Here is a 16680-nt window from a genome sequence, read left to right on the forward strand (position 1 = left end):
AATTACTCCGAGAACAAACGTGATTTTTGACCGAAGTTAAGCAACGTCGGGCGGGGTCAGTACTTGGATGGGTGACCGTTTTTATAGATAATGGTATACGGAACCCTTCGTGTGCGAGTCCGACTCGCACTTGCCCGGTTTTTTAAGGTGTACAGTCGCCATCAGATATATCAGAGCGGCCGATGAGCTCACAAATATCTGAACACGCCTCTATTGTCAAGGTGCTAGAGTGCGTGTTCAGATATTTTTGACCACCTCGGCCGCTCCGATATATCTGATGGCTACTGTACAGTGTACACTTCACTTTATTTTCTATTTTGGGAATTTTTATGTTATTTCTACTCACTCTACTCAGAAATAAGAAAGATTTGCTTTTCGGTGAAGGAAGACATCGTGAGGAAACCTGCATACATCTGCGAAGAAATTCAAAGGTGTATGTGAAGTCCCCAATCCGCATTGGGCCAGCGTGGGGACTATAGCCCAAGCCCTCTCGCGATTGAGACAAGGCCTGCGCCGAGCAGTGGGACGTATATAGACTGAAATATTATTATATTTTTATTATTATTTCTACTCGGAATTACGAGCTCTCTCTACCCTAATAGGAGAAAAAAAGTGTCCCAAATATTTCCATACATTTTCGACCCTTTCATTCAGTTATGCACACCTCCTGGGATAGAGCAAACTCGGATTACACGCATTTATTTAGGACCAAATGAAAGTATTAAAATGATTTCCAATGAATTCCTCGAAACGCTATTTTTGGAACTAATTTGATTAATATACAAAGATAAAATGTAAACACTATAAGTAAACAGTTTCTATACGCACAAAGGTACGATGAAATGTACGAGTAAACATAATAAAAAGATAAGAAATTATGAGGCACACGTCGTTGCATGAAGGTCAATATTTATCGATACACGCTACGTCAAAAATATACGTATAATATCAAATACATTCAATCCATGCTTGAAAAAACTTGGCACTGACATACTGCCCGATTCGAACTTTAAGATACGTCAGTTAATAGATCTAGAAACGATATGGATTAGATGTGTCAGCTTCGAGCAACACGGAAGGGAGGCGGCATTCGCACTATTTCCCCTCTGCCGAGGTACAAGATTAGCGCCTCAGTCTAATCTAGCGCGGGTAATAAAACTAGTTGCACATGGATTTTTCACTAGACCGAGTCCAGACGCGCGCGTGAACACTGCTGCACAAAAATGCCTGTTTGCTCGGTTTTTTGTTATAAAAAGAGGTCGGGGACATCAAATTTACAAAAAGAAAGTGTTACATTTCACATGTAATATTTATTTTTACATATCATACGTTTAATTACATTCAAACACAATGATTATATTTTAGTCTCATGTAATTGTTGGATTTATCGATTTTGCTCGCTCAGTACAAATTGCGGATCGGTCGAGCGACAAATCCGACTTCTCATCTCTCAGAATACAATAACATACTTCAACGAAAATGTGTTAGTGTCCGTGTTGTGACACTTGTCACTCGTCCGTACACAAAAAGAGATCGAGGTTTGCAAGATTTGTCTTTGACGTGTGTCATTTTCTATGTATTTGTGTCGTCATTACAGATTGGATTTAAATGTAAGTGTGTGAGAAGTGCGACTGTGTGCACCTTTCCCCCCGCGAAAAATGGCAGAAAGATTTGTACGGTGAGATATCGCTTGGGCCCCTCCCTTCCGATGTGTCGGAAGTAGGGATTGCAATCCGGTCCGGCGGATCCGGTAATCCGGCCGGATCCGGCACTTTTTAGGAGCTACCGGATCCGGTTGAAATTACCGGATCCGGACCGGATCCGGGAAAATAGAAAATAAGACCACACGCAGCACCCACTGCGCGTTTTAGGTGAGATAAAGGCGACGGATAGAAGAAAGAAGTTAAACAGAATAAAGAACGAATAAAAAAATCCAAATTTAGTAAAATAAGATGATATTTAATATGACTATGATTGAGAACAGAAGAGGATTTCCTCTTCTTTCATGTTGGTGGCACGAATCGGCACGATACGACCATTACTTAAATAATTAGAAGTAAAAATTAAAGGATGGAGATGCCATGGAAGGCATTTGTAACGACCGGTCTGGCCTAGTGAGTACTTAGTGACCATTCATTCAGTGACCCTGCCTATGAAGCCGATGGTCCTGGGTTTGAATACCGGTAAGGGCATTTATTTGTGTGATGAACACAGATATTTGTTCCTGAGTTATGGGTGTTTTCTACGTATATAAGCATGTATTTATCAATATACTATACGTATATATATCGTCGCCTAGTAGTACTACCTAGAGCTAGCTAGTACCCATATTACAAGCTTTGCTTGGTTTGGGGCTACGAGTAGGTCGATCTGTATAAAATTGTCCCCAAGTATTTATTCATGAATTATTTATTTATTTGTGATTTAGGCTATAAAACTATTTTCACGGATAAAAAATGAAACCAAGATAATATTGGAGCGCATTTCATACAATTTTGATTAAAGTAAAATATCTTGTTACTAGAATGGATGTCAGCGTTACAGATAATTCCATCAAAGAACAGTTACGAAAACTTGTCCTTTCAAGGAGTTCCATTTCCCATCCCATAATTATCCCATCAAATCAAATTTATATTTTTATTGTAAACGTATAAATTTGAGCAGAATGTGAATGATTAAATATAATAAAATTAATAAATTACTTAGATTTCAAATTTTATTTTTAAATTGAGATTGACTATGTGACACTTTTTAATACATACTTAGTTTTATTTTATTGTTAAAAAGTTATTTCTTATTAACTTCAAATTGTTGTTTTATGAATACATTTGTAAAAATACCCTTTGTTTCTCATATAACGCATAAAACTTGAAAAACATGTCATTTAATTAACTTTTCTCAAAAATGGACGGCAAAGTCGACTTTGCCGTTTAAAAAATAGGTCGCGAAGCGAATAGTTTATGGTCAGTCAAAAATTAAAAAGTTAAAACATTGCAGTCTCGATTTTGGGACTGCAATGTTGCATACAAATTCCATTATTTGTCGAGTTCCAAACTTTTTAAAAGTTGAAATGGCCATATCAAATGAAGGCACAGGCCCATTAAACAGCCAAACAGATGATTAGTACCGCGACTATTTAGCTGTCTCAAATAGGTTGGCGTATTTTCGGCAGAAAAATACACTTCTATTTTTTTATTAAAAAAATAAAAAGGCGGCAAAGCTAATTTTTTCAATTGTTTCTACTTTTTTCTGTGAAAATATATACGTAAGAACGTTGCTTTTGTAAAATATTTCTATGATATTTATATTTCTTGCACCATTTTTGAGAAAAGCACTATATATGACTCGGCTGGAAGGCTACTACCGTTTAAAACGAATCCTCAGCCTGCAAGTAGCTACTTCCGAGCCTCGACAATAATGTACTATTAATATCCTTATACCTAACCGGATCCGGTCCGGCCGGAACCGGTCCGGCCGGATCCGGTCGGATTGAGGCCAAAATCCGGCCGGATCCGGCCGGATTGAGAATCAATCCGGTTTGCAATCCCTAGTCGGAAGCCGGTGTTGCTCGAAGTGTGTCAGTGTCTAAAGTAACGTTTATTTTTTGTTTGAAGAAACATCAAATTTCACTGACACTGGTATATCTGCGATACCCTTTACATTCGGAGACGGAAGATTGTTATGACTGTTATGAGCAACTTACAAGAAGAAGAGAAATCCCACCAAAAACATTTTTATGTAAAATGTTGCGAAGACGAAACCCTCGCTCTCGGCAAAAAGTTCAGATCTCTTGTAGAGCCAAGCTTCTAACTCTACAAGCCCTTACTTCACAAACTCTACACCTTAGTCAAAATATGTGGCTTGGCCGTTTCGCTACCGTCACATGGGCGTAAGGTGAAAAATGTAATCACTATTTTTTTTTTCTAGCCTATTTTGGTGTCCCACTGCTGGGCAAAGGTCTCCCCTCGTTTTCTCCACTCGACCCTGTCATCGGCATTTTCCCACCATTTGGGGTAGAATGCGTCCAAGTCGTCCCGCCATCTCCTTTTCGGTCTGTCTTTTTGGTCTGCTTTTTGGTTTTTGGTATTCACTATTAGTTATTTTTTATTATACAATAGTTCTTGTAGTAACAAAACGGCCAAGTCACATATTTTGACTAAGGTGTAGAGTTTGTGAAGGGCTTGTAGAGTTAGAAGCTTGGCTCTACAAGAGATCTGATAACTTTTTGCCAGTGCGAGCGTATGGTTTCGTCTTGACAACATTTTACATGAAAATGTTTTTGGTGGGATTCATAATTGACAAAAATCAATACTTACTATTACGACTATATGTATAAACGCAGATTACAGAACGGCATTTACCCTAAAATTCACCATATTATAGTTTTACGTTACGTGCGTCAGAAGCTTATGGTGGTCGGAAAGGTCACGGTGTCAAGGTCGTCGTGATTTAATGGGTGAGGTCGGCCATTGTGATTTGTAGCCGGACTGGTAGATGCGATTTAGATATGGACATTATGTATTTACTGTATTTACTATGCAATGATTCCAAGAGCGCTAGGCTATGTAAATGCATACCCATCAAAAACATAAATGTGAAATGAGAGCCAAGTTCAATATTAAGAATATTCGTCGTTGTTGACTTCGCCGGAAAAAGAATTGAGATCTATATACGGGTACCAAGTTCTAATCGGGTGTAATTAAAGTTCAGGATTTGACTTGTGGAGTGTCAGGAGACTTGATTTGACTGTCAGGAGTTGTCATCATTAAATATCAATATATTTAATAAGATTGTGCATGAACTTAAGTACAGTCACATAATAAATAATAGTACTAGGTACAGAAGACTCACTCTCTAACAAACCGCGTCTGTTACGACCAGGGCAGATATGGCCGCTAGGTGGCGACAGCGCCACGCGCGGCTTATGGCTAATAGCCACCAAAATTGGTGTGGAACGGATGTACTTGTAGCTACCTGTAGCAAAGCGACGAAATCGCGGAGTGAGCCACGCCTGGTACAGTCAAGGTGCCTACAATGTACAATCATGCTCGTTGATCGTAAATATTTGTAAAATTTAATTTTATGATAATTACATGTTTTGGTTTAATGTACATTGCTGCTTTTCTTAGCGCAATACTGCTCTTTGAGTGTTGCCCTACTTCACTTTGCTGTACATTGCTACTGACATACTTTGCTTGACAGACTATAATAGGCAATCAATCACGTTATCAGGCAATAGCAATACAAATACTAATACTTGGTATCTATTGCCGACATTACATGAGTTGAGATAACTTATCATTAGAGATGCCCCGAATAGTGAATTTGGCCGAATACCGAGTATTCGACCCCTCTCCCGGCCGAACACCGAATATTCGGCATGACATGCGAACATTTTGAGTCACAATTATTATGAAAACTGTTCGCAAACAAAGCAAAACGTTTGCTAAGATATATTTTATGTTGAACAGAATTAATGAATGTAGTTAGAGTCAATCAAATCAGACCCATGATAATAAAATATTTTGTAATCAACAAATGTTCAAAAACGTGCCTTCGTATTTAACTGCTATCCAAGAATACATTTCAAATATTAAATATACCTAGTTTAGTTATTGGTTATTTTTTTGTGTAATTTTTCTTTTTGGGTAGGTGCAACAGATATTATAGAATATTCGTCAAAGTGGTCGAATAGGCCGAATACCGAATTGTTGTCGAATATTCGTGGCATCTCTACTTATCATTATCACAAGGTCTGGTTACTCTAGTTACATGCTCCAGTTTTGGATATTGGGGATTTACAGAAAAAATTATACCATTTACTTTTTTTTCGAAAAACTATCAACTTTTGGGTTATTTAGACTCAGAATCACGAGTACTATTGAATGAGACAAAGAAAAAAAGGGTTTTTCACACAAATTTTGGGTGTCAGTTTTGTAACGGTCCGTACAAAATATGTGAAAATGCGTTACAAAACAGACGTTTTTGTTGGGACACTTGTTTTTCATTTTAAATCGATAGTCCTCGTGATTAAGAGTAGAAATAACCCAAAAGTTGATGGAATATCAAAAAAAAGTAAATGGTACACTTTTAAGTGAAAATGACCAAATACCAGTCAAGTTGTAAGCTTTTGTTGCTGAGCAAGTTATTTTTAATATTAATATAAATTGTTTAGAAGTTATTTAAGAAAATAAGAAAACATTACATTTCATGCACCCTTATCTCCGACACTACTGGGCCTAAAATTTTGGAAAAAAAACCACAGAATATAGTTCTTTACTTATAAATTTCAGAAAAACCTAGCGTGAGTCAGACGTAAGAAAAAAACATTAAAAAAAGTGCGTAGTGCCGGAACCCTTGGGGGGAGTTCGACTCGCACCTGGCCAGTTTTTCTTGCGTAAGATTTGTTCTGTCCGTCTGACAGATTTGAGCAGTTACCAGGTGTGGTGCTGGAGACTTGTCCGATGTCAGACAGATCTGACAGACGGGTGAATCAACTTGTTGACCAACGCAAAACTGTCAGCCACTTTTAAACTTTATGGCTTTTCTGTTTCATTTTATGGTGTACGTTAAAACATTCAAAGACCCAACCCTAATAAATAGAAACTATGTATATTAGAAGGCCGTTTTCTTGGTAACTCCAGAGACATTTTGAGTAACGCAAGAGACACGACTGTCGGTCAAAAAGTTGATTCGCTCGCCACTAGCACCATCCCACTAACCCGGGGTTAACCGATTAAACCGTTAACCCAGTGTCAAATTGTGCTGGTAACCATGGTAACTCTAGGTTTAACCGGTTAACCCCGGGTTAGTGAATGGTGCAAGTGGCTCATATATCCCCGTCTAAAGCCCAAAGATCACGGGGTCATCATCAAATCGCTTCGTGAGCGGTGTTATGCAAAAACAGGCAATTAGCATAGTGACCTCAAAAACACGTGGCGTATACATACAATCATGCATGCATGCGGGTCGTTCAACTCTACACTTTATTGCTTTGTCTTTATGGGGCTGTCCATCAATTACGTGAGGGATTTTTTAGTGTTTTTGGACTACCAAGATGAGATGTCGTGAGACTAGTCTCGACCTCCTAGATAATTTTGCATAATGAGAATAAAACATTAAAAATTAAGGATGGTTCCCATACAAACAACTTCTCGTGATCCATTGCCATAATAGGTAGACGGTTGAAATTTGTCCCATTGTGTTGAGGTACGTAATGACATAATATAACCACATAAATAAATTGTTATAATCATAACCTTGCCGTCGTCAAGTGAAAAATATGAATAATTTAAAGTATTTATAATATTCTCTCCGGTTACCGTTCGTTACTCATTAAATAAAACTATTGAAACCACCACAACCACCAACCAATTTTGTTGTATGTATAACTGGCCTTAAAATGTATAGTTTATGATGGTTCATTATTTTGTAAGTGGGTAGTTTTTGCACAGTGTAGTTTTTCCTCAGTCACCCGTTGATCACGAACGCTGAAGTTCGAAACGTCGGGATGTAGTATGAATTCAATATACGCGATATAATCCGTTTCAATAGTTTTATTTTAAAGTATTTACTTTACAATTATTGCCCTTCTTCTCCCTTAAAAATGATCAATGCAAAGAAAAATCCATCTAATATCGAAGCTATTACGTGTTATTTTAGATTCGTAGGTATTGTACGTGTTATATATATGTTACTCTTCGAAGGCCGCAAAAATATGTGACACGCTCTTATGGCTCCACAAAATAATCGTGTCAGACTAAAATGTTGGTGCCACACGCACGTCACGCCAGCGGTGTGCCGTCTCTCATAAGAGTCATAAGGATTGGTACATTACAACGCAACTAATATCACCTTTTCTTTCGTTACAGATACAATGCCGTAACCAACAGTGCCAATATACAAATAAGTGTTACTTACATTCGTACTTAAATAAGTTTTAACATGGACCCAGGGTACTTCGATATAGACAGGAAGCAGAATCCGAGGGAGACGGCCAATCTCATATCGAAATCATGTTTTTGGTAAGTAATTCATACTTGGCACATTGTTACTATACCACAGAATAATTACTAGTACTATCGTACAGAAAGGAAACTTCCTACAAAAACGAAGTTTGACAGCGGTTCAGGGTCGAATCATGCTATCTCTTTCTAATATATGGCACTATCCCTTTCGGCTATTTAGGGTTGTCAAAAATCAAGTGATTATCTTATCTATGGTCGTGCACGCAAAAGGAAGTCAAGTGGTGCCAACCCTAATAATTGCTCGGAGCAATGCTGAGCCGAGCGGAGCCGAGTTTGACCGAAGTCAGGAGTTTCGCACCCCTGACTATACTCTGTATCTTTAGGTATTTAAATAAAAGTAAACAAAATCTACCCTCAAATGGCTCCTTAACCCAGTTGAGGGTAGATGAAAACATTACACGATCAAATAATGTAGGTTAAAGTCAGGTCGTTCAGTGACTGATCCAGGCGGTTTTGGAATTGGTTGGTTAACCAATAAATGTTATAACTACCCGGAAATGTACAAATTGTTTGTTTACTTTTATTTTAATACCTAAAGATACAGACTTTAAAGCTTTATTAATAATATTATTTTTATCTCCGACCGATGACCTTAATTAAATCTTCCAGGTACACAAGGCCACTGTTCGTGAAAGGTCGCAAAGGTCAACTTAGCATATCAGATGTATACAGGTGCGTATTTTTAGCTTTTTATGACTGAAACATTATATACAGGGTGACTAAAAAAATACTGCATTCCCGTTGCCAGGGAGGTTTTGGGATTATACTGAGCAACTTTACAACCCATAGTAAAAGTTGCTCAGTATAATATAATCCCAAAACCTCCCTGGCAACCGGAATGCAGTTATTTTTTAGCCACCTGTATAACACTTAGCGCTACTTGCACCATTCCACTAACCCGGGTTTAACCGGTTAAACCGTTAACCCAGTGTCAAATTTTTACTGGTAACCATGGTAACCGGAGTTACCATGAACCTGGAGGTTTAACCGGTTAAACCCGGGTTAGTGGGATAGTGCAAGTGGGCTCTAGATGTTTGGCTTGGCAGTCATCAACGCAGAGACCGTTACCGGTGTAACTAAAAATCAAAATATCTCATAGCTTTCACAATATTTCTTTGATATTATAGAATAGTATTTAGGTAAGGATAATTATTGATCAGATTAGCTAAATTAAGTGCAAAAATATACATAAACAACCGTGATACCGAAATGGAATACCGTTTAATTTGTATGAAAATTATACCGGTATTCGGTCCCTGCCTCAACGTGCCTCAACTATGCGTTTCTACAGAAACTTCCTGCCTCACACAGCTAAACTGTGGAATGAACTGTCGCCCGCGGTATTTCCGGACCGATACGACCCTCAAACGTTCAAGAAAAGAGCATACTTCCATCTTAAAGGCCGGCAACGAACTCGCAATCTCTCCAGTGTTGCGGGTGTGCGACGGTAATCGCTTACCGTCAGGCGATTCGTCTGCTCGTTTGCCTTACTATATTATAAAAAAAACGAAAGAACCCCATTTAATATTTTGAGGGTACATATGACATAGTATGTAGGGTAATTCGCCAGTAACTGGCCTCTGTTAGTAACTGGCCACCAAAAGAATTCTATTCACCTATAAACAGAGTTCATTTTAGGATAAGGTTTCAATAACTGGCCAGCCTTCAATAACTAGCCGCCTTATACTAAAATGAATTCTGTTTATAGGTGAATAAAATTCATTTTTAGTTTAGGGCGGCCAGTTACTAAAACCGGCCAGTTGCTGGCGAATTACCCTATTTATTCCGTATAAAAATTGTTTATTACAGATTTTAAAATCCATATTGTGTAAGTCTACTTACATCGAAACTTAAAAAAAAAGTACAGGGTTAGCTTAGTTTGAGACTAGGTTGGTTGTAAGATTGTCTCCAAATATTTATTTATTATTGTTTTTTTTTCAGATGTACTCCAGGACATAGGGCGGCGCCTCGGGGAGACGCGTTGGCCGAGAAATGGAAACAAGAACTGGATAACCGGGGTAAGAATAAAAAGATAATTGATCAAATTTATTTCGTTTCAAAATACCCAAAAATTAAAACAATCATAATATACTAAAATAATATTTAGGTAATTAAATATTGTAAATATAACACACTCAAACTTAAAAACTAAATAGAAATAACAGCAAAAAGTTTTAATTTTATGTTTTCTTAAGGAACTCAGTGAGTACCTTTTATTAAAGTAGGTTATAAATGGGTGAAACAGCCCGATTTCTTGGTAACTCCAGAGACATTTTGAGTAACGTATGTGACACTCAAAACTGTGGGTCAAAAAGTTGAGTCGCCCAAATGTTGTATGCATAACAATATTCTGGGTATATCTAAATTGTATGTTTGTTATGTTTCAGAAAAAGGCAAGAAACCGTCCCTACTGCGTGCTATTATTAAGATATACGGTCTTAAGTTTATCATAGGAAATATATTGTTCGCCATTGTCGACGCTAGCATAAGGTAAAATTTTATTAAGTTTTTATTCCATTTTTTATATTGAGTGATATGCAATAACTTTTATACCCATTTTTTGCCCAGTAACACAGGAGACAAAATATAGCCAACCTATTAATATTCGTAGCTTCAAGTCCTAATCTAAACATTTTTGTGTTAGTTTAAAAATAATTATGAAATGGCGCTAAAAGTAACGTAAAGGACTTATTATTAATATGAAAGTGGACGACCGCCCCGAAATCACCTTCCATACAAACGTGGTCCCCATTTTCCTCTCTGGATATTAACATCGTTGTAAATATTTTGAAACAATTTGATGTATATCAACCACAGTCAAGGTAATGGCTGTGATTGAAATACAGTGTAAAAAGAAACAGTGAACCGACGCCTTTGATGTTTGCGTAAATGCCTGCACAAGAACACAGAAGGGTTGTCACAGACTTTTACAAAACTGCCCAAGACTTACACTTAATTTACTATAAGACACGTTAGCCCTGTAAGTAATACCGAGCTACTAATAATGGCGATGTATGCAGCTCGGTTGCGCGCGACCTATCCCTCCACTCGCACCCCGCACGATTGCCCTGCGACGACGGCTTCTTCGAATGACTGTATTGTTTTATAGACTGTGGCCATGCCATGCCATTGGCTATACTATATTTAGGGTTGCCAGATCGAAAGGCGCTATTATCGGGAAAAAATATAAATTTTTCGGGATTTTGGGACTTAAGTCGGGAAAAAAAAAACATAAAGTATATAAAGTAATTGTATTAAAAACAACGATATTTTACATTATTGGCACTACGTTAGCTACGCGCTCGACGCGGGTCGCTCGGTCGCTCGACGACAGTTCGGAACATGAAATTATTGTTCTATAACGTGATTAACGTGAAGCCGTTTTTCGGGACAATTTTCACTTCGTCGGGAATCGGGAACACATGCTAAAAATCGGGAGAATCCCGCCAAATCCCGACCATCTGGCAACCCTAACTATATTATATCTTGACAATATAGTTAGGGTTGCCAGATGTATAGATAGAAAATCGGTCGTCCATTGTCCTCTTAAGGCACAGACGATTTACGAGTTCGATTATTAGCTCGAACAGTGGTTAAATAAATTTAAAATAAAATTGATGTTCTTTATAAACTTAAGTTATTACCAATAATTTGTGTTTTATTTTTAGGCTATCCATTCCAATGTGCCTCGAGGGCTTAATAAACTATTTTTCACCAAACCACGCCGGCGTCAGCACCACTCTGGCGTACTTTTATGCGGCGGGGGTAGTAGGGTAAGTTATCATATTGATAATAAGGTACCTTTGACTGTCAATAGTTGACGTTGTACAATTTAATGACCACAAAACGGGTCTCTATTGTTTCCCAAATAGTTTTAAGTCATAATGTACTGTTTGTCCCAATTTTCGTTTGTCATAATTGGTTTTTCTCAGAAACGCGTAACTTTTCAGGATTGCCATAAAACAAACCTAAACTAACCTATCTATAGAATAACCTTACGATAATCCTGAAAAGTTAACGGTTTCAGTTTTATGACAAACAATACATTATGACTTAAAACTTTATGGGAAACAAAGGGACCCCCCATAAAACATATGACGCGGTACAACGTACAACGTTGCCTGTTTCGGTTGTCAAACTAGGTGGGCATGTTTTTTTCTTACCCCCTTATTCATAAAAAAATACGGGCCTGATTTAAATTATGTTTTATCCCTTTCTTACAAATACATAAGTCAAAATGCCAGATAAAGACAAACGATTATTAGCTAATTGAGGTTTGTAGTGCGTTTATGAATAAGGTTAGACTTTACCTCTGTATAACAATATTAACAATCAATAACTATTTGATCATAATTATTCCTCAACAACCTAAAATATAATATTATATAATATTATTTATTTATTTTATTTTTATTTTTATTTATACATTACATTATATAATATACATTAGCCTATTCGCTCAGTGCGCTTGTGTGACTTGGCCTGCGCAAACCGGCTGAGCGCAGCGCAGATCACTTTAAAATTATCAATGTATATTCCTCCCTATTTCAATTACATTCAGGTATAAAATTAAATGCCTTGAGACCGACCTCGGAGCATCGCGGAGGATTGTTACTCCGCGGCATCGAGGAGCACGTTAAATAGAGGATACCGCGGCGGTAGGCGCCGGCATGCCGCGGCACCCCCCGGTATGCGTCGGCATGCCGCGGCATCCCCCGGTATGCGCCGAGGCCTCCCGAGTGCGTCGGAGTAGCACCGGGATGACGGGGGAGAACTCGTGCACACTAGTCACTAATCCCTTTTGATTGAGTACACGCGGCGGCATGCCGCGGCATCCCCCGGCCTGTGCCGAAGTGCTCTCCGGTGCGCCGGCCGCCAGCGCGGGGCTGGCGGACGCTCGCAGTATGTCGGGGGATTTTACCTAGCAAAAAACCTTTCTACCTTTGGCAAAAAAAAAAAAATTAACTCCCTTGCGGCGGTATGGCGGCCATTGGGAACCGTCCGAAGAGTATGGCATGGTGATGTCCATGAATGGCTGCTCGACGATGATCACCTGTGCAAAAATTTGCTTGGCACAAATGGTTGAATAGTTTTTTCAAAATTAATGTGTTCGCCTCAGTATGGCGGGCTATAAGTCACACCGGAGAAGTATGGCATTACGCTACCGCCTACTTCTTTTTTATGGACTATCGGAAAATACGAGGATTTTTGTGGAACAAATCGTTCGACACTCGTATTTTATCCGACACGTTCGACTAACGCCCACGCGATTGGGCCGCCGGTACCAGCGCTATGACCATCATTTTTCTTTCCTTCATTACGTACTTAGACCCCTGACGAACCGCCATACTGGTACAAATGACCCAGTAAAATGTGTCACTGTCTCCCGGTCTATTGGTAGATTGTGTTTGAAATGTTTTAGTCGTCAAGTCAGAATATGAATTATAATTTATGCGGAGTTATCGGTCTTATACCTTATATTAACTTGTTCTATTACGTTACAGCAAAGATAATTTGAATTGAAATAGAGGCGGATCGTCAAAGCAAATTATGTATATGTTATGTATATGTAGCCACAGTAAATTTACTGCCATCTTTCGACAGAACATTAAAACTGTTAGAACGCCATTTTGATCCTCCGTCAAATGGCGTTCTAACAGTTTTAATCTTCTGTCGAAATATGACACTACTACTACATACTTTACCATATTTACCATGACAGTATAGTCTGTCGATTTGTAGCTGGCCCCGAACTGCTAATCCTTTGTCTATTGTTAAGTAAAACCGCACGTGCTGCTTACCTGCAAAAAAGGGTCTTAATTATTCTAATTGGCACCAACGCTCAAAAAACCAGTGTAGGTGCGTTCTCCGATAACACGCCTTTGTTACGCATCTGGATGACACATTTTAGACTGGTTCGACTCGCCAGCACTCAGTAATCGTAGATAATTACACGACCCTTTTTTACTTATTAGTAGTTAATATAGTTATTAGCGGCTCGGGGCCAGTTACAAATCGACAGACTATAACTATACACTGTATTCTGTTTGGTTACAGTTTTATGGCGATAAATGCAAGTATGATGCATCCTATGTTGTTGTGGTTGTTGGACATGGCTATGAAAATAAGGGTGGCTTGCTGCTCCCTCATCTACAGGAAGGTATGTATGTATTAGAAGACATAATAGAATACCCCTCATCATCTTATCATTTTCGTTGAAAGAAAAGTACAGTTTGTACAGTAGATTGTGTCACAAGGGAGCAAAATGATATATTAACGGCGAGGGCGTACTTTGAATCCTAAACGAAGCAAAGGATTCTATAATAAAAAAGAACAATATGGTAATATAATAGAATCTACTCAGTACTCCTACTCTTTTCACTCTCTCGTCTCATCTACTCAAAGGTTAACTGGAAGAGATCCCTCAAAGGGATAAGTTCGCATTTGTACTTCTCACTAATTGTATGTTATTTTTAATATGTATTTTTGTACAATAAAGAGTTTACTACTACTAATAGAATATCCGAGAGTAGTAGAATCCGTAGTGAGGTATTCAAGTGTGTTACGCCCAAGATGGAAATAATTTTACTACCATCTGACACATACTGCTTTTCACATCACCTATGATATGTGGTAGTTATAATGTTTAAACATATTATTACAAAAAAAAAAATGTGCATAAAAATGTATAAATAGTTGTAGTAGATACTTTGATTTGATCTTTTACGATTTTGTTATGTGAAACATTGTTTTATACACTTTTTTTTTGTTACAGCTCCTACGACTAGAAACCAGCGAGAGCGGTCTCTCCGGCCGAGTGCTAACTCTCCTGACCGCCGACGCGCCACGTTTCGACATGGCCTGCCTGTTCATGGTGGATCTAGTTCGAACGCCAATAGAGAGCTTGCTCATTGTGTACTTAATGTACAGGCAAATTGGTGTAGCTACATTGGTTGGAGTGGCGTTTCTGCTGATGTTTATTCCTCTACAAGGTTAGTTACATTCTCAAATCAAGTTTTGGACCATTTTTGTCTCCTGGGTTACCGAACAAAATAGTTAGTTCTAACCGCCGACGCGCCACTATTTGACATGGCTTGTCTGTTCATGGTAGATTTAATTTGAACATCAATAGAAAGCCTGCTGATTGTGTACTTATGTACTACAGGCAAATCGGTGTGGCTACACTGGTTGGAGTTGCGTTTTTACTCATGTTCATACCTTTACAAGGCAAGTCCCGTATCTACCTTCTGTGTGTCTCAAAGGTGTAACTCGTAGGTGATAATGAATCAACTTTTGGGCTATTTTTTCTCCTGGGTTACCAAATTAAAGTGTTACTAAACCGCCGTTAGGACGTTTTTGCTTAATACAAGAATAATTAAGGTTAGTTACATTACACAAATCCACTTTTCGACCAATTTTGTGTCCTGGGTTACCAAAAGAAAGACGTGTCTAATTTCGTATTTCACATTATGCAACAAGTTGTTACTCAAATAACAAAAAAAATTACCGCTGTTGTCCACTGCGTTACTCAGGATAGAAAAAAAAGAAAAAAAAATATTTCTTGATCTACGCTACACTACGCTTCATTTCGAATAGGTACCTACCTACCTTATCTGTTTTTAGGTATCTACCTTTTCTGTTTTCAGGTTACCTGGGCAAAATATCCAGTAAACTACGTCGGAAAACAGCCATGCGGACCGACAACAGAATCAGACTAATGAACGAAGTTATTCAAAGTATAGAAGCTATCAAGATGTATGCTTGGGAGAACGCGTTCGCTAGGATCATAGGAGAGGCTAGGAAGTAAGTAGGGTAATTCGCCAGTAAGTGGCCGGTTTTAGTAATTAGCCACCAAATGAATTCTATTCACCTATAAACAGAGTTCATTTTAGTATAAGGTTTCAATAACTGGCCAGCCTTCAATAACTAGCGGCCTTAAACTACAAAAGAATTCTGTTTATAGGTGAACATAATTAATTTTTAGTTCAGGGCGGCCAGTTACTAAAACCGGCCAATTACTGGCGAATTACCCTATATTCGATTGATCTGAAACTTCTTATACGTGTAAGTTGGATGACAATGCAATATTATGGTACCATCGATGTGATCTGGTGATGGACAAAGGAGGGGGTCATAGGCACTCTGGAGTAAAACAACGTAACCTAATTTTGTTTGGGATTGTTAGAATTATCTCGATGAGTCTGTTGAAAGAAAAGTATAGTCAGCGATAAAAGCTTTTATCAAAAATGAAATTTTTGACAAAAAAACATTTAATAATTATTGGATAAATTAAATTACGACGATGAGATCTTTCTTAGTCAAGGAGCACTTTTAATAAATACATACCTACTTATTGTTTTTTTTCTTCAATAGGCCTCCATTTTACATCGGTAACTCAGTGGACACAAGTGTCGATCTGACTAACCCAATCCATTATCAAATTATACACTTTCCTTTTTTATTTTCCTTTTCAATATTTTTTCTTAAGTATGTTCCTTATTGCACAAAATAAAACATAATGTACATATGACGGATTTAATGCCTAGAGGGAGACTATACCAGTTAACCATAGGGCTAAACGGAGATGTAATAAAAATGGTGCAAAAAGAGAAGTAGAGAAATTAATTTGGAACTAATAGGGCTGATTAAGACG

General features: G+C 38.1%; 1 protein-coding gene across 1 annotated transcript in view; it reads left to right on the forward strand.

The window, feature by feature from the left end:
• The first annotated feature begins 7847 nt into the window (after window positions 1-7847).
• LOC134803792 (probable multidrug resistance-associated protein lethal(2)03659) overlaps window positions 7848-16680 on the forward strand; it is a 40792-nt gene continuing 31959 nt past the window's right edge. The window contains exons 1-8 of the mRNA XM_063776627.1: window positions 7848-8024; window positions 8637-8699; window positions 9969-10045; window positions 10415-10517; window positions 11696-11800; window positions 14085-14187; window positions 14803-15019; window positions 15674-15830. Of these exons, the coding sequence (XP_063632697.1) occupies window positions 7945-8024; window positions 8637-8699; window positions 9969-10045; window positions 10415-10517; window positions 11696-11800; window positions 14085-14187; window positions 14803-15019; window positions 15674-15830 (905 nt within the window). The 5' untranslated portion in view covers window positions 7848-7944. The remainder of the gene's footprint in view (window positions 8025-8636; window positions 8700-9968; window positions 10046-10414; window positions 10518-11695; window positions 11801-14084; window positions 14188-14802; window positions 15020-15673; window positions 15831-16680) is intronic.

Source organism: Cydia splendana, chromosome 27 (assembly GCF_910591565.1).
Source record: "Cydia splendana chromosome 27, ilCydSple1.2, whole genome shotgun sequence".
NCBI classification, from domain to species: Eukaryota; Metazoa; Arthropoda; class Insecta; order Lepidoptera; family Tortricidae; genus Cydia; species Cydia splendana.